Below are 21,742 nucleotides of genomic sequence, written 5' to 3' on the forward strand. Positions count from 1 at the left end.
TTTAAAGGTATTTCTTTATTTTCTAACCCTTTCCCTCTGTGATTAAGTGTATTAGTATCTTAATGAAAATGCATTCTGTTTATTGCCCTCTTGGGAAGCAAGGGGTCATCACACCAAATGCATAAATTGTCATCAGAGACAGTCCGAGCATAATCGCAATTTTGCTGCTCCATGTTTGCTGCACTCAGGGTCCATCAAAGTCCCCTGAAACATGCACAGGTTCTAATAATTAGCATAGAGTCTGCCTGGGACCACAGCATTGATGAAATATTTCAGAGTTCATCACACTTCGTAAACACTGATTTATATTGACTTCCTTTCTCCAGACTGATGTCTCCTCATTAAATATCACATTAGTGGATTGCAGGATTGCACAAAGACTCAAATGCTCAGCAACTGCTAATTCAACAGGAAGTAATACTTAAACCACTTACATCTATTGAAAATTGGTTAAGCATTTACGATAAAGGAGGTGTGCATGGCAAAATGTGTACTCTGCCAACACAACCAGTGTATTTGGCACAACCTTTTCAGGCCTTGCAGGCTTTTCTTCTTCTTGGACATTGCTGCATGAGTGAGTTAGCAATGCTGGTGATAAAACAGATCTTGGTATGTCTGAATGTTAATGACAAAAGTCAGTAGTTTAGTCCTCTTCCACTTTCTTAGCTGCTGTGGAGAAAGCTATTTAAGAAACTGAAATTATTGTGGGTAGGGAATTCAGCATTACAGTTCTTGCAAAATGTCTTTCCAATACACATTAGAAAAGTTAAAAAATAACACTTTTGGAAGGGTAAGCAGAAAATGATGGTAAGAGCAAGCTTAAAAAAGAATTCACATTATCCTCTCACTCTAACAAGGCATTCTTAGAAAGGCACAGCCACTACACAGGAACACTTTCAAGGCTTTCACAAACTGTATCTAATGAACTTCATTATACTACAGTAATAAATGTATTACCATTCCTATTAAAAAAAAAAAAGAGAAACAGGGAATCAGAAATGCTTTGCACAAGATCAAAGGTACCTTTGCACAAGGTCAGAAATTATCTTGATCAAAACCAAGATTAAGATTATAACAGAGAACTTCAGGAAGCAAAGCTCTCTACCAGGGCAGGTGAATACTCCCACTGTAGCAAGAGTTCCTGTCCAAAGATACAAAGGTTCCAACATGAACAGGTGCCAACACCAACAAGTAGCATTCAGAATGAGGAAGATAAATGCAAGGCTGCTCATTTCATTACACACACACATTTAATACATACCCTGCCTTTCACATTTCTGCAAACTATGCAACAGTCTGCAAGAGGCACAGTGTAACTTATTTCTGCACTTATTTCTTAACACCTAAAAAACACTAAAAGGATCTATTATTGTAGTCATTTGGATTCCAGTATTTTAGTTTACAGGGGGAATCTCCATTTAATTTAAACTGCTTTTCTTTAATGAATTGTATTTTACAGGAGATGCTCAATCTTCATTTTTGGTGTTGGATAAACTTGGAAGATGCTGCAAAGAATTCCTCAAATCAGCTCAGCAGAGTTACAGGAACAAAGTTCCACATCTTACCAATGACCATAGCTGCTCCCTGTAAAGTGTTCCAGCATTTTAGAGCATGGCTACACTGCAGGAAGAGTTCAAAGAACTAACATTTGGTCTCCAGTTTACATGTGGATGCAGTGGATATCTCTAACATACTAAAATGTGTTTCTCTTAGCACTCCAAGTATTAGTGGATTTATATTTGTAAAAAACTGAATTTACTGCACATTCCAGGTCATTAGAGCTCTCATAAATTCTTATTTACTTCTAGATATGAATTTCTGCTGAAGATACTCAGATCTGCATTTTATTTCAGAGTAAGGAAGCTCTTCCAATTCCTTGCTTACTTCAAGATGCTAGAGGCTGAAACTGAGCAGCTAGGAGAGTAAAATCTGAGTTTGCCCAGTCCTGTCAACATCTGGAGAGGAAGTTGTGTTATACAGTAAACAAAATCAACATGGCAGCTCTGGGTCTTTAAACCGGGCTGACAAGAGCGATTGAGCAATTTATAAAATCTCCTGGCTGGTTTTCAGAAAGAACTGGGCTCTGATTACTTATTTCAGAGTCTTTTGTACAATTAGTTTGCAGGCAATATAATTTTCTCACTTACTCCTTAATAGAATCGTGCAGCTAGCTGGCTGATAGCATAACAGCGTATATGTAAAACTCCTGCCTGAAGTGCCAGGAGATAATTTGTATATTCCTTTCAGTAGTGTAATGGACTTTTACAGTTTGGCAGTTAAAGGGCTGAGTAATATAAATTAGTATGACGCTTGAAAATAAAAATATATGTCAAATCTTCACTCCCCAAACACATTTCCCTGTGCTAGAATAATATAATGGGATTTATACCAGCCTAAGCCGCTTTTCTTTCTTCATGTACTCAGGAATGTTTATTTAAAACCAATCTCTTTTCCTACTGATTTGTTAAATTTTATTGTCTCAGTCAAAAGATGAGAAAATACTTCTAAAACACTGTGCTTATCAAGAGTAACTGATTCACTGAAAACATTATACCATTTGATCCTGAGATAGCAGGTGAGCTGCTAAAACTTATGCCATATACCCAGCTCTCCAATTTTAGATGCTTTAGACAGTCACATCTTTACACACAGTTCAGTGGTAAGTGGACCAAGGTACCATTTCTTTTTACCTCACAGATGAGGTTTGGATGTTACTTGAAGGAGGAGTGAAGAGAGAACAATTTTTGTGGTACAGGGACTTAGTCAATGGCTTTACAAGTCAGGCAACTGAATGGATTTAGCCAAGATTCTCAAAACTGTTTTGGCCACTTCTTGCACAGAACTGATGGTGGCATTAAAGGAGAAGCAAGAACCATGGCAAAGAAGAGGTCACTGAAAGCACTGGGCCTCCTGCCTTGGTAGAAGTTATTGTCATCAACAGTCACAACTTCAGAACCCCCCAGATACGGAGGGTGAGAAGATGGCTCTAGGAACAGGCTGGAACAGGGGTCTCTCTTCCAGCAATACTGACAAAAATAGAAGCTGCAGGCACCAAGTTCTAGCAGAAGCTTTATTTCCCTTTTCATACTGCAACAGCAGGCATTATAACACCAAAGATGCAAAAGGATTGCTACAAGCTATTGAAGTATGCTCAGAAAATCTTTGGGCAAGTAAAAGCTATGAGGAAGACTTAAGTGCAGGGTGAAAATGTGTTTGGAAAGAATAGCCATGAGCCACTTGAAACAGCAGGAACAACATCGAAGATATCATAATCTGAACTTTTATTGTGTGGGAATGTAGGTTCACAAGAAAAAAGAAAAAACCCAAAGGAACCAACATACCTTCAATTTAATAATTTTCTGCTATGATCTGCCCACGAAGTTGCATTTCAGTTCAATAATGTTCCATTTTTCTCTCGAAGTTTCTCTTTCACAATCTGTAACCTAATACCTTTTTTCAAAAGCTTGTATCTCAAAAATTAAGCATTCTCATTCTTCATAGAGACTGCTGCTTAACTGGATTTAAGTCTTCCTGCAGTGAGGTTTACCCCAGGTACCCCCTCATGCTCACTTTTCCCAGGAGACAGACCCAAAGGAATACACCTGCTTCTCTGTACATTGCTATGCACGAAAACTCCGAAAATGGAAAGTAGCCAGGATTACAGCCATAGGTCTTCTAGGATTTAATAAAAAGAGAATTTTTAGAGAGACACAAGAGAAACTAAGCTAACACAGAGAGTGAATTTCACTATGTTAGGTTACACCTTTATAGATAATCCAACCAGAACGGCAAAGAATAGTTCCCAAGAAACAGAGAATGAGGTAGGTGCTCTTGGAAATCAACAGTAACAAGCTAACTGAAAAGAAGGACAGAGAGAAAAAGTCCCAGACTTAAAAATCTGTTTGATGTTTATACGGTCTTAATGAAGCTGAACTGAGAAAGAAAAAATATTTTCTCTCAGGTTAAAGTTTCAGTTCTTCTAGACTCTGCTCCCTACTTTTGCAGTCAAAAGTTAGCTGAATTTAAGTTTGAATAAATATTTTCACATGTAAAACTACCCTCACTGATGAGGTTTCAGAAGTGGAGTCAGGCAAGAATGAGGTCAAAACTGAATCCAGTTTTGGCTGACAAATCCTCAGACAGATCCACCTGGTACTATAAGAAAGCTCTATGAATTATAGACCTATGAATTCTGCTACAAGTCATCTGGAGATGATTAAGTCTAAAGTTGACTGTACTCAGAGCTTTTCACCCAGGTGACTTCAGAAACAATACTGTACACACAGAGTTACGGAACATTTAAGAATTTGGTTCCCAAATATCTCAAGTATCTTTTCAAGGTGACAGGACCACGTATGAAGGGACTACGTTTCACCTCTTGCTTATATTGCCTTTTCTGTCAGAATAAGTAACTATGGAGGAGCAGCTGGTTTTTAAACATGGTCTTTGACAAAGGGACATGAACAGCTTAAAAGCATATTTTTAGTGAAGTCACTATGCTGAATTGCTCTGAAGAAATCAGTATACTGTATTACTGAATTAAAACATTTTTAGAATTTGCATTTTTTTTAAATTCTTAGAAAGCAACATGGTGATTTAACGCAAAAATGCAAAGGTGATGCTGGCTAGTCTGACTACATGACAGTTTTGTATCAGCCTCTAATTTTAGGTAGATGGGTTTTCAGCATTATAAAAAATCACCGTAATTTTCAGTATCAGGCTGATCTTAGGGGGTGCTGAATCTGTAAGGGCCTAACTACCTTTGAATCCCCCTGGACTCAACCTCTTCACAAGAAAAGAAGGGCATTTAGGTCACCTTAAAAGAGAATCAATGCTTTGAAGGCACAGAGGGAACTGATCCCCTGCTACCTGGTAGTCACTTAAGAGCTGTTCAAGCCAGAAAGATTGAACTATCTACATTTGGTCCCTACTGATATTTTATCTAGGTCAATTTCGATACATTCTACTACAGTAGCATGGAGGATTGTCATTGTTTATAAGCACACATAATATCTCAGTCTGTAAAGCTGCAAACTGAATTATTTTCACACCAGGAAAAAAAGGTCATTAAAAAGTTATACAAACATTAACATAAATCACTTGCTAGCTGAAACTTCACATGTCTCTGGTTTCAAACGAGACAGGGCTTTGTAAGTGGGCAGGAGGCTTTCACAGATGTTTATAACAAAAGGAGATCCAGACCTCATTATAATGGCATTGATACATATTAGTGTACCAGCACTATTTGTAAATCACTTCTGTTTCGCACTACTTCTGATGGGTTCAAAATAGCCAGGCACCAATTGGGACCCTCATTCTTACTCCCAAATCATGTAAATGCTTCGTACAATTTTCAAGGTTGCATGGAAAGCAGAGACAGTAACAAAGACAGAACAATCTACATACTTTTAACTCCTCTCTGGTTCTCAGATTTCAGCATGTTTATATTTTATTGTCTCATCTTGTTTAGCTGCCATAGCTACACAGTGACATTACGACAGGATAAAAAGATGTGTTTGAAGAAATTAAAAATATTCGCTTGCTAGTCTGGCTGGCCCACAGGCACAGAGAACTTGGGGAAAAGAGAAGATATCTATCACTGCTTCCTTAAAATATTCTTTGAAAGAAATGCTGATGCACAGACTTTCACTTACATAAGGAAGGTGAATGATTTAATCAGGTAATGATGGATTCAGGTGACATTTAGTGTTCGGCTCACTGGAGGGCTGCCATCTTTGCACCAGAGCCAAGGTCCACAGGCCAGTGTACCAAGATGTGAGCCTCCACCTTTTCCTTCTATAAAACAACAATAATCCTAGCTATCGGCAAAGATGCTGAAAAGCCATAAAATCCTGTTTAATTTGCTTTCATTTCCTCCTCAGAAATGTATTACCAGAGACAGCTTTCAGAAATGCAAAATAGCCTTTAGAAGCCACTTCAGTCATGTGCAATTTCATGTCAAACTCTATGTTGCCTTATCTGAACATACGTAGATAGTTCTATCTTTCTTGATTAAAACTTCCTGATTAAAAAACAGAAATGTATTTACTGTAAAGTGTTTGTATATTTACGGATCAAACTTGCTCAACAATGGGTCAACACTGTAAAGAGGACTGAAAAACCTGAACACTAGAGGGATTAAAAACAACTCTGAGTAACCAAAAAGCTGCACTAAGTACAAAGCAGTTTGGGCAGGCTTTGAAGACAATAGGAACATCCCTACAGAACTGCAGAGCTGAAGGCTCTCAGCTGAGCAGCATAAAATGAGATGGCAGAAGACAACAGCATTGCAAGGCCAGAGTATTTCCTGTTTGTGTTAGGAGACACGGACAGGCAGCAACCCTCAGGGATGAAGCTCTTAAATGACGAGACAGTGAGGGTCTGACTTTATTCACCTTGTGTATACCCAGAAGACTGATGCCTCACTACTGTTCATACAACAATTTTTCTTTCAAAAACAAACACATAAAAACCACCCCAAAATGAAAATTCAAGAACAAAGACTACTGAATGCAAAATATTTAGCTTTTGTGGGGAAAAAGTCAAACAGTATCCAAGGAAATGATAAGTAAGATCTGAGACTTTTGCAAGAAACCTTATGAAGAATGTGCAGGCTTTACACACTGTCTTTTCAGGCTAGTTAAAGAGACCAAAGACAATAGCCTGGACAATTGAAAGGGGGGATAATGAAAGTTTTCTAGATGTGTGCCATTATTTTAGAGAGATAAATGCTAACATAAAACAGGACAATAAACTGTCTTTGAACCTTTAAGTCCTATCATCTTGGCCTTCTCCTGAAAGCAAGAATACCAGTTCAATCCACCTGCTGAAATGTTTAAGTTACGAGCACTGAGTAATTATATATTATTAATGAAAATGTGTACTTACTAGTCCTTATGATAACTGACCAAATAAAAATTATGAGAAATATATTTACACTGAATATTCACTACAGAATATCTAGCAAGTACAAGACCTCTGTGTCAAACACAAGACTTTGTACGCAGCTGAAAACTGAAAATTGTTTTCTTTCCCTCTCTTTCTTTTAATGAAAGCTTGGAGTTTTCAAGATAATACAGTGCACAGCAAAAACTGTGAAGAGACCCTAAAAATCAATGGACCTGTAACTATTTTTAGATGTTGCTATTTTCTACTATCCCTGATGTTAAGCCAATTTTAGGAAGATTTGGCTGTGTGTGTATTTCTGTGAGACACTTGCAATCAGCCACCATGTAAATTATCCCAGAAGCAAACTGAGAGCTGCAGCTGAGGGAGTACTAGGCTGAGCAGAGAGAACATCCAGTTCTTCCATACCTTATAGCTCACAAAAGGGGCAGAACATAACTGCATTCTACTGTGACCTAAGAAGACATCAATTTTGTATATTGAGCTCTTTTTTGGTGGTGGGTTTGTTATTTTTCATTTTTTTTAGCCAGGAAATCGCTTGTTTCTAATTTTTTATAATATTATTAATTTTTGTCACAATTATGCACATTTTACCAAAACTGCAAATGTATTTTTGGGCTGTGATAAAAATACATATTTTAAAAAGACAAAATTACCCCGTCTCATACTTCAAAGCAGGGTTCATTCAATTTCTTAACATTTAAGAAAATGAGCAAGAATTGATTCTAGGAGGCAGAAATGGATGTTTTTTAGACCAAATTGCTAAATCTGAAAGGCAATGATAATCTTCATTACCCTCAAAAACAGGTGTATACTCTACATTTAGAGCGATATTTGCCTTGTGTAGGATCTACCAGGTGTGCTGTGATGCCTCTGTCTTGTGTGAGAGGACTGGAGGTGCACAAATAACTGTGCTGGCTCTCTGAGCAGCTGCCTGTGGCCTCCACCTACTGAGACCTCAAGAGACTCCTCTGGAATGGAAAGACTCCCATTGACTTGGTGGAAAGGACATCAGGCCTTACATGAGCACAGGATGTGCTTCATAATCTGATTTTATCAGCTCAGCCTTCCTCTCCCTGCAGTCAGGGCAGTTGTGCCCACAATTTCAACAGGAATAGCACTGAGGATCTACGAGTCTGAGCTAATTTAGTAAACTGATGAATGACCAACAAAGGTTTGGGAAGTCATGGTTTTTTTCATTGAATCCATAATAAAGTACCCATCACAATGAAGTTATTAGCATTTAAAATAAGCAATTCCTTGAGCTGAAATAAGTTATCCCTACATATGTACAGTTCCAATATTTGACTCTTCAGGCAGCCTGGTTTTCTATTCTGTATTTCAAAGTCTGTTGCATTTATTTCTGATTTCCTGTTTTCTTATTTACAGTTATGCAGCAGCAAACTCATTTTACAAACAAGGAGAGAGAGAGAAGGAATGTGATATGAACAAGGAAGTGAAATGGTGCAGGCAAGTAATGACCTCCAGAGCACTGGAACTAAATTCTACCAATTAGTACAAAAAACGTCAGGGGAATTATTCTTCATGCAAGCCTAAAGGTAGAATTTTCCCATTCAAATCACAAGGAAGCACCTTTTTCTCACATACTTTTTGTCACCTACCACAAGCCATGGTTTGATTCACCCAAATCAAATAGCTTCTATTATTTTGGATGGTACCTGAAAACTCACAGTATCTGTGCCAGTTTAATCAGGACCATTGCTGAAGATGCTGCCATGACATTATGATGGGTAACATACTTCCTATTCTTAGTTTCTTGATTATGGCTTTTCTTTTCAATGCTTGGTTTTGCCCTACTGCATTTTTTTTGTCTTCACAGCAGTGTCACCTGCTGATGCAGCTCGTGCTCTAACCGCACTGAGACTTTTTGCACAGCTGCCAGTTCTAACTTGAGCTGCGTGGCCAAGTCCAGGTTGCTAATCTGGAGAATGACGTCTCTGCCTTGTGCTCCCATGCCCAGAAAGTTGCTGTCTGTGGTGTGGTGTAAAATTGCAGGTAACCAATTACTGCCAGAAGTCAACACTTCAATCAGTTTTTGTTTCTGTAGCATTTTTTTGTAGGAGGGGGGGGCCTCAAAATGCAACAAAAATAATCGTGGATCAATTCAGTCCTGTAGGACAGCTATTACACAGCAATTAAATACCAATTATAAAAGCAGAGTTATTAGTTGAAACTGGTGCTTGAAGTTTAGCAACCACAAAATACAAATCGCTTCAGTGGAAACATGTTTTGAGCTTTTCTGAAAATGTTCTTGTAGGTCAAGTGAAATCACCTACCTCTTCTTTATTTTTTTTTTTTTTTTTTTTTTTTTTTTTACTTTTTCCAAAACAGAGATTTGAAATGAGCATACTGTTTCTGTATATGTGCTCATTTTACACATAAACCCAGGCCACCACTACGGATCTTTGTTTACTGGTTGCCAACAGTGTAACATTCAGCTCCATCAGAACAACAGAAGTCTAATGTTTCTTTTTAGTGGCTGTATGGCCCTCGTAAAATGGGTACTTCGTGCTGCTAAAAGGCCCAAATCTCCCCAGCAGCAAAATGGAAGAGAAAAGAATAAAATGGCCACTGCCTCAGCAATAGATAAATCAAATTACCATTCATTACTTTTCCTTATTAATTTTACATAAATATGGAAGCACTATACTTAAACAATCTTGATCAATGTTTTGAATTTGGGATTATGTGAAATTACAAACTGAAACTCACTTTATGTTCAGTCTTAAAAAGAAAAGTGTATCACCAGATTGCATTGCCTTTCCTGAGAATTTCAGGTGCTCAACACGTATGAAAATCAAGTAGGTTTTATTGAGGAGCTTAAATTTGGACTTAGCAACCTAATTTTAGTCTCTGAAGTCTGAGTTTAATTTAATGTGACACTATATTCCTGCACAGGCCAAGCTTGGCCTCATGTTCTTTAAATAAAGCACCTTCAATTTTACTTGAAAGGATGATATCTAAATCAAAGTAGAAGGTTATTTTGTCTCCATAGGTTCTGAAGCTAGAAGAAGCAGTCATGCAAATTTTCCCATTTGTACTAATTTATGCCAAAATATGTGGCATATTTGTAATAGGTATCAAGAGCAGATTAGTACAAAGACACTTAGCAGAGACCAAAAGCTGCCAACTTACTCTCCTTAGAACATGATCTTACAGTTATTTGACAAACACATTTAAGGCCACTGTATATAGTGGTGGAAAGACCAGTTATCAATACACTGATGTGCACAAAGCACTACACTACTGCATTTTTGTTCCAATTGTACATGCACTGGTTATTTAACAAACAGAAACTGGATTTCTGTAACAATTTAAGTATAGTAGTGTTGTGTTTCTAGGAGCAACACACAAGCACGACCCTGTGTGCCAGTCACAAGGTGTGTGCAAGAGGCGTCCATGACAACCTCCAGAAAATGCTCCATTTCTTCACAACAATCATTTATGGGAATCCAGAGAAACTCACAGAAAATGAATCTGAACATCCACTGATCAGCTCCAGTGTTCCTCTGTTTTGTGGAATCAAAATAAACATGGCATTGGGCTAAACATGACAGACAGAACTCCCACAGAAGCCCAAAGGGGCTTCCTTACGAGCAACATCTGTAGGACCAAGCAGTAAGAAGAACGGAAAGGCACTATGTGAAGTCCTAACAGGCTTCAGCCAAAAACTGAGCATTTTCCCTCAGAGCAAAAGAAAGGAAGCTTAAGAAATAACCAACCTTGAATTGTCCTCTTGAAGAAAGCCTTGCAGGCCTCGCAGGAGGCCACTCCATAGTGGTACCCTGATGCAATGTCACCGCACACCAAACACAGTCTTTTGGGCATGGAGTTCAGCATATATTCGCACTTGGTCTGTGAGTCTTCAGCGATGGTGCTGGAGCAGTCGTCGTACCGTTTCCTGACCGGCCCGTTGCCCCCCAGCCCCGTGGCCGAGGGGTAGAGGGGAGGCGAGTCCAGCCCGTTCTGATGTCCATTCATGGTGGAACTGTAGCTCCCGCTGGCGTCGGAGGAGCCACCGGGGCTGTGGTGGTTGATGCTGTCCGTCAGGGAGGCGGGGCTCGACGGTTCCGTCTTGATGTACGACGAACAGCTGGAATCAATGTGTCGATCTTTGCTTGACATTCTGCAGAGAAGCCTGCAGTGGGCAGAGAGAGAAAGAAGAATGTGTGTATTAAAGACAGTGCTCTTTAAGGCTGCTCTGGAAGGGTTAGGGACTGCACATCACTCATTCATTAGTCAATACTTCTTGTTCTACATGAAGGTAATCAGCATAAGGGCATGACAGAGCTTTGTCAAAGCTCCAGACAGGCAGTAAACAAAAACTTTAAAGAGACCAAATCCTTCTGTTGTCCCCTCCACCTGCCCTCTAAGGCTACATGTCAACTTCACATCAACTCTAAATTCTGAACTTGTCATCAGGCAAGTCAAAACATTTTAAAATTCCTATCAGATGGCTTGGCTATTAAATGTCTTCCTTTTTCCATCTATACTTTCTGTCTGTAAACTCCACCATTATCGGAAACAAATCTTTTCAAGTTTGATCACATAAATGTTCTCCTCCGCAATTAATATTTGTCAAGACACTTAACTAAAACACGTATCCATCATCTATTGATCTGATCCAAGAACTGAAGAGCAGGTCCCTTGCAATCTCTTTTTTCCTTCATTAATATTGCTTTATTACAGATACAGCTATTTAGTAACGAAGTAGCACATCAACGGGGTACTCTAACAAATAATTGCAGCTGAACTCCATTTTCACAAAATCTAAGTGAAATGATTCATCAGCTGTGGCTGCAATTACTTTCTAGCCATTATCCTCAGACTAACCAGTAATAACTACACCACTATCCCATATATCTACAGCTCTATAGGATCTGACATTTTATGTGTTCCATTCTTGGATTAAAAAAATGTATTAGAGGAAATTTTATATAAAAGTTTTGTCTTTCAGAAAGTGAGATTTTTGTCTTCTCAATTCTCACAGTTTCAGAACACAGCATCTGAAATAAAACCATACAATATCTGATCCCACAAATTAGTGCTTTCTACAGGGAGGACTGGGGAAGAAATCTTAGTCTATTTCCATCCCCAAGTTTTTTACTATAAACACATTTTGGGGTGAACAAAGGACAAAAATAATAATTAGAAAGCTCTGATTCAGACAGTGTCTTAGTTTTCTCCAGTTGTGATTATGAGACCACAGTAGCAAACAGCCTATCCAGCAGCTTCCTGACAGTACTCTCAGAAGCTGCCAAAGTTCAGATGATAGGTATGAACATTTCTTTAGAAACATTAACTGCAGAAAAGCAACTATCCCATAAGACCACCTGGAGCTGTGGATTTGTGTTTTCAAAGGAAATATGTAAGTCCAGACAATTAGACTGACGTAATTTTCTGAAGTAATTTTTGAGATCTTGTCTTCATTTTTCCGCTTCTTTTTGTTTAGGAATAAAATTTTTTTAATCAATTTCGACTTTAATATCTGTTATCAAATTCACCAATGGAAAGAAGACAAAAATCAAAAGAGTTGGCTTCCTTTCCAGTGGGGGCAATGGAGATCAAAGCCTGATCCTTCATTAAAGACTAAGTGTTTAAGATGAGAACCACCCTAAAATCAGTGCCCATGGATTTTATTTAGACTTCTCAATTTTTGTGATTTTTACTGTAAAATTCTATTAAAAACAACCACTGTGTATATTTAGAAAACAGCCAGATTGATGTACAGAAATGTTACCATCTAAACTTAAAATCAGGGCTTACTCCGGGAGGTGGAAGGAGCAAGCTATCTGGTGTCAGCAAATAAACCAAGGAAATGGGAAGGTTAAACCCGTGAAAATATCTTATTACAGTGGACCACCTGCTTGTGTTGTCCTTTCCTCAAGAACTGGAGGGGGGGAAATCCCCTTGCCAGCCTGCAGTAGCGTGTGCCTTTTCTTCTGCATCTGCTGCCTTGTAGCCGTCACTGTTAATGAGCGCTGTAATTAATAGATAGCTCTCTCTTGTCTTTCTACTTGCACTCTGGGCTAAGCACTTTTCTCAAGTCAACGTTTGAAAGAAAGCGGGTCGGCACTGACTTACAGCAGGCCTGCGAATTCCTTTTAATTTAGAGCACTTACACCACCACTCCACTTATTACCTTATAATTACTGGACCGCTCTCACATACATTACGATCTCAGACTAGAGTTAGAAGTTATTAGGGTACTAAAACATGGTGTCTCTCTGTCTCTCTCTCCTCTTGCATTCACAGTGAATTTTATACAGCTATGACTAAAATTATCAATTAACTTTCACACTTTACCAACTAATTTTTTATATTATTTTTCTACACACTAAAATCCTTTTACTGACTAAACAGGTATTTGGTTCTTTTTACACCTCCCTTCTGCCCAGACTCCACATTGAAAGTCTCAAAATACAGCACTAGGAGTCACTGCCTATAGTCTGTCATAACCAGCTTGACGGCACATCCTTGTATGAAACTTGCATTGCTGATTTTTTAAATCTGATTTGTGCAAAAAATGAGCCTGAATGTCACCCTTCCCGTTCCTGATAAAAAAACCATTTACAATTAATTAGCTGGTCAACTGCATGTTGTTTTGGCCAGTACAGAAGTGGTTATCTCCCACTCCAAGCAGTCAGAACCAAAATACCATCTCAGCTCTAACAAGCGTTAAAATCTGATCACCAGGGCTGCCTATGCTAAAGCCAGTCTGCTGATGCCTCTAAAGCAGCAGGTTCTAACCAAGACAGAGCTGCTTTTGGCTCCAGCTTCAACAGAACAGACCCGACTGGGGCACACCGGCAAAGCATAAACGTGGTTAAAGCATTAACTATTCAAGGGAAAAGCGAAAACAACAGCGCCTGACTCTGAGAACAAAAACTTGCTCAGTCCCCAGAAGGTGAAACAGAGACAAGGCTGGGTTACTGGCTGTGGGTGGGCAATAGACACCTACGGCTTTCACTCCTTCCTTACTGCGCCACTTCTGAACAAAAGTAATTCAAGAGCCATCTAAAACGGATGGCAGGTGTGACCACCATCAAATTATCATGCTGAACATTTGGAATAATGCCTAAGCTAGATCTCTGTAAAATCCCTCCCTCAGTTCCCTCCTAATTACTACTTAGCTCGTTACACTGAAGAATTCCTAGACACCATTGCATTATAGTGTAAAACTACAGTTGGAGTTTAATTCTCTCTTCCTCTCTGTGTCTGAAATTCTACAGCTCTATTATTCAAGCCTGAAATATTCACAACTATCTATAAATTCAATTGTCAGCCAGTGGGTTTTATTCTAGACCTCACTTCAATCTAAAATTAGAGGCACTAAAATTCACATTAACTCTAAGAGGAATGTAGTGAATAAGACTTTATTTCAAAAGAACACCTTTTTGTCAGAAAGAGCTATTTTCAAGATGATGGCTTTATCTGCATTCAAAGAGAATAAGCCCAATTCCACATTGTGCTGTTAATGCAAAATTTTTAGGTCACATTGGATTAATAAAAATCTAAATTTAGTTAAGGTTTATGAATAGAAATAACATGTGTCATATAAAAACGTACAGTATTTATTTTAAAGTCTTGGTGGGGTTGTTTTTTTTTCTTCGCTAGATTTTAAGTCAAATAAATGGCAGCTCCATATGTGGTGGGGCTGAAGTAAGTTTTCTAAAAAGTGGGAAATCTCAGATAAACTTTCCTTTCAGTAGCTTCAGGAAAAACAACAACAGGCTCTAGAAGCATTTCCATGGCCACATACAAGAAAAAATACATAGGGTGCTGCAAGCCACGGCTAATATGCAATATACAACATTAACTCTTCATGTCTACACTAAATTCATTTCAAAACTTCTTCATTTATGAAAAATCTGAAGGAACTGCTGGCAGAAAGATACAATGACAGGGCACTGCAATAGGCAACTTCTTCTTTAAAACTGTCTTAAACAATAGCGGATAAATTGTAATGCTATGTGCTTATGAAAGGCTGAATATATTAAGAATTTATTAATGCAATCACATTCATATTTCCATCTACCTGCCACATTACTAATGATATTGACAGTGCTGACACTGGCTAAATCAGTATCAATATACAAGTGGAATGCAAAAATTAACTGCATCTGATTACGGTATATAGCCTTAAGAAAGAAAGTGTCATTCCAGTTACTGGAAGTTCTTTACACTCCATCTACAGATATAACTGGTTCACAAAGTTACTTTTCCCCCATCTCCCTTATTACCAGCACCCAAAGGAGGTCAAAACAACATGCCAATACCTCATTATCTGTGAACACATTTCACGTTTGTTCTTCAAGAAGGAAAAGCTCTGCTTACAGCATCATTTACTATTTCAGAGCTGCTAGTGTTATCAGTGGCAGTAATAGTTACAATAATTAAAGTGACCACTTTTATTGCAGACCAACACTAAAGTCCACTTTTACCTGCACGTAAAGTATTTTTTTTTCCTGGGAAGAACATTGCTCTATTTCCATAAATATCAGAATAGGTTGCCAGCAGTTGACATTTGTAATGACAGCTACTACACGGGACCATCAGCAAGGTAGGTGTTATTATGCACGCCTATGTACTTTCATGCTAACAGTATCATCCATCTGATTTTCCTCCAACACCTTCCTCTCACATGGATGTCTACCAAAAACGTCTTGCTATCCTTAGACTTTAACTGTGAAAGCCAATGCATTAAAGAACTTCTTTGTCTAAGTGACACAGTAAGTCTGCAGCAGTCAGGAATGGAAGCCAGATCCCTGCTTTGATTATAAATACCACATTTCCTTCTAAATACTGCGCTTACTTTCAGCATCATTTTGCAGGTCTATACTAAAATGAGTAGACAAAAAAGAGTCAGCATGTTCCGGTGAATTCTCATACTCAGTTTCCCTGACTGTAACAGAGAAAAAAACATTTGTGTGCAAAGAAACCAAAACGTTGCTTCTCGCACCAACACCCACGACAACACCTCAAGACATTCACCAGGTCCTGTTAAAGAGCTGAGTAACAATTTCAGCTGAGCTGCTTTACACTGAGCATTTTTTTTCTGCTTCAGCTAATTGCACTCTAGTAAAGTGGTAAAATGTGAATCACTTAGTAGGAAAATGGGCACCAGCTGCTATTGTCAGAGAATGGAGACACTGAAGAAAAGGAAAGTGACTGAATGAAGTGTCATGTCAGAAATCAACGGTGCAACGTGTGATTTGAGAAAACATGACTACTTTACAGAGACAGGGTGTCATTATGGCATCACAGTAATACGATGCTTTGACAACTGCTGGGTCTAACATATCATCATTGCATTAAGGTGCACTGGCTTAGTTGAAGGAAGGAAAAGAAAGGATTTCTTCTTTTAATAAGAAATATGGTAAGGCCTGCTTGGTTAACCTAGTGGATTAGATCATTAATTGCAAAGTATTGCTAATCTTGTCCTATGCATGCACAAACAAAACTGTTATTAGGTTCAAGGTCTTTAATAATCAACACACATGTACAACCACACAGTGAGGAGCACCCAGTGCAAAACAGAACAGTTGTGGAGAAGTTAAAAAATGCTGAGGGTTTCATCACTTTTTGCAATTTTTCTATGCTTTCTTGAAACTTCCCCACTTCACCTTGATAAGGAAAAGCAGAGCAAGCCAGTGACTCCTTTCCAGAGCAGCTGTCAAAGCCAGTAGCAGCCGGAAGAGAAGGAGCAATGCTTGAAGCCATCATGTTGTTACCAGCAGTGGCCTGAGTTAGCTGATGACTGCTGACAGAGGATCCAGCTTCCCCAACAGTTGCTATTGCTCCGTATGCTGTCTACCCAAGCTCTGCTGAAGCACTTCCTGCACACGAGGCAGTGGAAGACTGCACTACTGTGTGCTCATTTTTAGCTCAACAAAACAAGCCAAACAAACCATTATCTCTAACTCTTCATATCTGCACCTCATCTGAAATGCTGCCCTTTGTTTTCTGTGCTGCTTTTAAAAAAACAAAATTTTCAAGTGGCTGACTTGCAACTACTACAGACCCTTCAAAACGAAAGAGAATTATTTAAACCTCCTCACCCACCATATATAAATATTCATTATTGCTTCCTGTTCTATTTCAAGTTGATTCCCCATGCTTCCTGGTTGATAAACTTTGTTAACAAGAATGAAATGATCCTGAGATACTCCAATGTGTTGCAAATTATCACTGTTGACAGCTCCTACGTTTAAGGATTACATCTGATGCAACAATGCATACTAGTGTCATTTATCTTTAGCTCATTTCCTTGGATCTATTTCAACTGAGGGTGAGCATCTCTTGTTTATAGCTCTAAATACTGTAAGTGAGCAACTGGCAAATCAATAAAACTGTTAAATGCATAATAATACTGTGTAATTACTTACATGATGTTTTGCATAATTAACTGTCTGAGGTGTTCCTTGATATAATGGATACTCAGAGTACGGAATAACCTATAAGCCTGTAAAACACACCCTGTTTATACGAACAGAAATTATGTATAAAACTCTCATTCTAATAGTCCAAATCAGGCTTAGGCACTATATGACAGAAAGCTCTCCTTTCCTGCCAAGTCTAAATCAATTCTTACGGCATTACTTCATAACTAACGTGATATTTCACTGATGATGACTATTACCCTGATTACTTGGAAGTAATGTAGTAATAGCAAAAATACACTTAGATTAAACAAACTACTGGTATTTAATCAATATTATTGAGACAAACTAAGTGTTTTAATAAGTCTGTATAGATGCACTAATGCTGGTTTAATTAAATGTATCCTTAGACATGCACAGTCTCTGCAGCATACAGATCCTGTTTTGACAGACTACAGCATAATTCTTCTAAATTTAAAAGCTGAAGCACTTAGAGGCAACGTAATTTAAATCTTTTCAAACTGAGAAATTATTATTCTTTACATCAGGTACTCTTTCAGGAACAAAAATGAGGAATAATACTCAAAGACCTCACACCTCTGAGCCAAAATACCAGACATCTGAAAAGGTGCCAGCCCTTAGTGGCACAGTTGTCCACTGTACCCAATACATGTCACTGCAACACACTGACACAAACAAACAAACAAACCCTTTAACTGACAGGAAAAAAACAAAAGCATATATGAAAAATTGGCACCAGTGACCTTAATTTTTGCACGTGTTTCATGCAGAAAATATCTTATTAGCTGTTATGCACTGCTACTAGGCAGGCCATCACCAAAAAAAGTTTCCTACAGAAAAGACTTGCCTATGTATATGGAGCTCATGTCTTTAAGTAGGAAAAGGTATCTTTTTAAGTATGCCCTGATGATTTAGTTTTCAAATACTTTAAAACAAAAAGATGCAAATATTGAAGAGAAAGCAACACAAAGAGATAGCACATCAAAACAAAATCATTCTACAATGCCTCAAAGTTTAACACAGAAGTAATTTATTGGTCTTGATTACAGTCCTGAATATTATGGTCCTGATACAACTTAAACCTTGGGGAATACTTCACATACGTACTTAGTTTTTAGTGTGTCTCTAACATTTTCCTCCTCTATCTTTGACATTTTTACAGCTAGAACATGGCTGCTGTTTGAAGCTACAATCCTACCACTATAATACCTTCGACTTACCTTCTCTCATTTATTGACTTTTAGCCTAATGTTAGAGATACATATATATATTTATATGCAATTTTTTGTTAGAGTATTTAACATTCCCGAAAAGAGCCAGCTCTGCAGCAAGAGAAGAGCTGAGAGCTGCACCAACTCACACCAGGGGAATTCCCATGCCCAAAATGTTCCAATCAAAAAGGCTGTCACGTGACAATTAGAATGATGGCCAAGCCTGACCATATGTAAATCAGTAAATCGATAAGGAAGTGTAAGATTTTATTAGTCCAAATGCAGAGTAACAATTCATGTCACATGCTGTAAGCAAAAACTCTGGTTAAGAAGTGTTTTACTGTTACAGAGCATTATTGTACTTGTGGTTATAATTCAGTGGTATCAGGTGGAATCCACCTGATGTCTCCAGCCCCCAGAGGACACAGTAAAGTGTGAAGGAGTTGGCTATTAATTGTGAGGATGCTTTACATTAAGGAAAATCAGCTGAAAGAGCAAAAGAAAATGAAATGCTACATTCAGCTACTTCCGCAGATAAAAAAAAAAAAAACAAACAAACAAAAAACCAAAAAAAACCAAACTACAAAAGTAAGTAAAGATTCATTCAAGAACATAACAGGCTTTCTACAGAGGGATTATTTTGAAATGATTACAGCAGCAAAAGCAGTTACTTGCACCAGTCAGAAAGCCAGTACTATAGATCAGAGACATAGCTGTCATTCATCACTTTCCAAAAGTAAAAAGACAAAAAAATGCCTTCAGTCTCAAGTGAGAGTCAAAGTTTGCATCACGAGATTTTTCACAATTTCTGGCAGCAAATTCGTTCCACGGCTGAAAGACAAGGTGTAGGTGTGTGCACACCGTGTACCTGTCTCCCCACCCAGCTCCCTCACCGATTTCCTGCAGATTTATAGCAGAAGAATTATAATTTGCACGCCAGGCTCTGTTAAATTGGAGAACCGATTAGAGAGAACACACCAGAAATAGTATCAGAGAGTGAGCGTCTTAAAAGACTCAGGACTAAAACTTCTAAAGCAAGTGATCCTTCTCCCACCCCCTCACTCAGCTGGCTGCCAGTGTGTGCTGTCCTCCCAGCCACATGCCATGGATTTAAATACCCCCTACACATACATGTGCACTCGCACACTCAACAAAAAGCTACTTGGGGAGCGGGGAAATGACGTTTTCCTGCAATCAGTGTTTAAGTGAATGTTTGTCCCAGTGTGTTACACCATGCTGTCAGCAAGCAGCAGGGAGCCGTTGAGTTGTTACTACATTTGATTTGACTGCCAGTAGGAAGCTTTATTTCTACCAACTGTTAGTTGCCGGCTCTACGGATCTTCTCCTAGTTTGAGAGGGGTTTATTTTTATTTTTTTCTTTTAGATACAGTCCGTTATTTTTTTCCATTCACTCTGAGGACTTTTAGTGTATGGCAGAAGCACCTCCACATCTCCATGCATCACAGCAGTCCCTTCACTTACACTTGCTGCCTTACATACAAAAAAAGTAATTGTATTAAGGCAACCATAAGTCAATCCTGACACACATCGAGAGTGATTTTTATATCCAGAACCTGAATGAGAGGAGCAAAGATGAATATTTACATAAGCAAACTGAAACAGGGTAATTTTATTCTGATCTTTTCTGAAAAAAAATATGGGATTAGACTCTGAGGAATAGATATGGAGAGATAACCTGGGTACATTTTCCTTCCAAGGAGAGGGTTCACTCTCCAGATCTTTATGTTTCCCAGAGTTTTCAGTAGGCCTTTTTGTTTGCTTGTTTATTATTCACATATATCCTCAAAGGTTTCTGCTCTGTCAAACAAGATCCTAGAACTTTAACAGTTGTTTACAGTGCCTCTACTTCCTACACAATAATGATGATTTTGATAATTAGGATCTAATTATAATGGATCTGACAACAACTTCCAACAACGAAAAGCATCTTTAGAAAAATGAAAGCATATGTGTGAATAGAGCAAGGAGGTGGGGTGGGGGAGAGAAATACATCCCTATGAGACAGCCTGAGAATTCAGGCTGAATGGAAAAGTAATTAACACTAAAGAGCTAAAACTGTAATTAAAGAAAATTTCATTAAAGAGAGGCAGGTGATTCCACTTTCCTAAATATGACAAGGTGCTGTATAAAAATAAAACATCAGCCAGTTTCAGTGAGTGGAGCAGGAAAGCCATGTCTTTAACCAGATCAAATTCTCGAAATTGGCTGTCAAGATGGGATTGTTGTGATTTATACCCGTCTATCAAGTGCATGAAAGAGAGAGACAGGAGAGGAAAAGAGGCAAGCTGCTGTCGCTTCCATTCGCAAAGCACCTTTAATTTCCACGGCACCATCTGTTACCAAATCTAATTCACATTCCCTCCTAATCTGGTTTAGTTCTGTAATACTAATTCTTCCACTACTCTTATGAACATCACTCTCAAGAAAAAGCTTTGGTCCCGGGTTGGTAAAAAATTGAATATTATAGAGTTTAGGTTCTGGTGACTTAAGTGAAGCATGCTGCCCATTAAAATGCACTCCTGGTAAAAGGATTTGTTTTCAGTCAGTGCAGAGATACAGAATTGCTCACATTTGAAAAAAGTCATGGGGGGAGGAGGGGAGAGAAAAAAAGGGGGGAAAAAATCACAGCTGATGATGGGGAAGTAGGCTGTGGACATGAAAGCAGAGCTTGTCATAAAATACAATTGTTGTCAAGTTTAGTCACTCTCAGTACTGGCTATAAAATCACTTTGTCACGGTCTCATACTGAAAGCTTGAACCTGTATTTTTGATAAAGAAACGAAAAGGAATGAGATGTAAGATTCTATGAGGGAGAAAACATTCCTTTCAAATTATGAGATGCAAGTATTTCTAGGAAACCAAAAAGGTAGGGACAGAAATTGAAAATTATTTAAAACACTCTCTAGAGTGCCAGTCTTACTCTTAGCTATGTTATGATGACAAAAATCCTAATCATTTTTTGCAGAACTTAACAACTAAATAGGGGATCAGGCCTTTTCTGTGGCTAAGTGTTCTCAGACAGGGAACCCCTCAGGGTCTAGGGTTGACTCAGCTTTCCTGGTTCCCACACAGAGATCTCTGACCAGGCCACTTGAAATCAATATATAAGCAAGGAAAAGGACCTAGGCAAATATTTCTCATCATACTGTTATGGTACTATTTATTAATAATGATCTTTAA

The 21,742-nt window shown here is 38.4% G+C and overlaps 1 protein-coding gene across 20 annotated transcripts in view; it reads right to left on the reverse strand.

The window, feature by feature from the left end:
- The window catches only part of ESRRG (estrogen related receptor gamma), a 392,895-nt gene that overhangs the window by 112,293 nt on the left and 258,860 nt on the right, over positions 1-21,742 (reverse strand). For all 20 annotated transcript variants that reach the window (XM_066316190.1, XM_066316200.1, XM_066316193.1 and 17 more), the window contains one exon: positions 10,650-11,065. In XM_066316190.1, coding sequence (XP_066172287.1) covers positions 10,650-11,065 — 416 coding nt within the window. The remainder of the gene's footprint in view (positions 1-10,649; positions 11,066-21,742) is intronic.

Source organism: Sylvia atricapilla, chromosome 3 (genome assembly GCF_009819655.1).
Source record: "Sylvia atricapilla isolate bSylAtr1 chromosome 3, bSylAtr1.pri, whole genome shotgun sequence".
NCBI lineage: Eukaryota > Metazoa > Chordata > Aves > Passeriformes > Sylviidae > Sylvia > Sylvia atricapilla.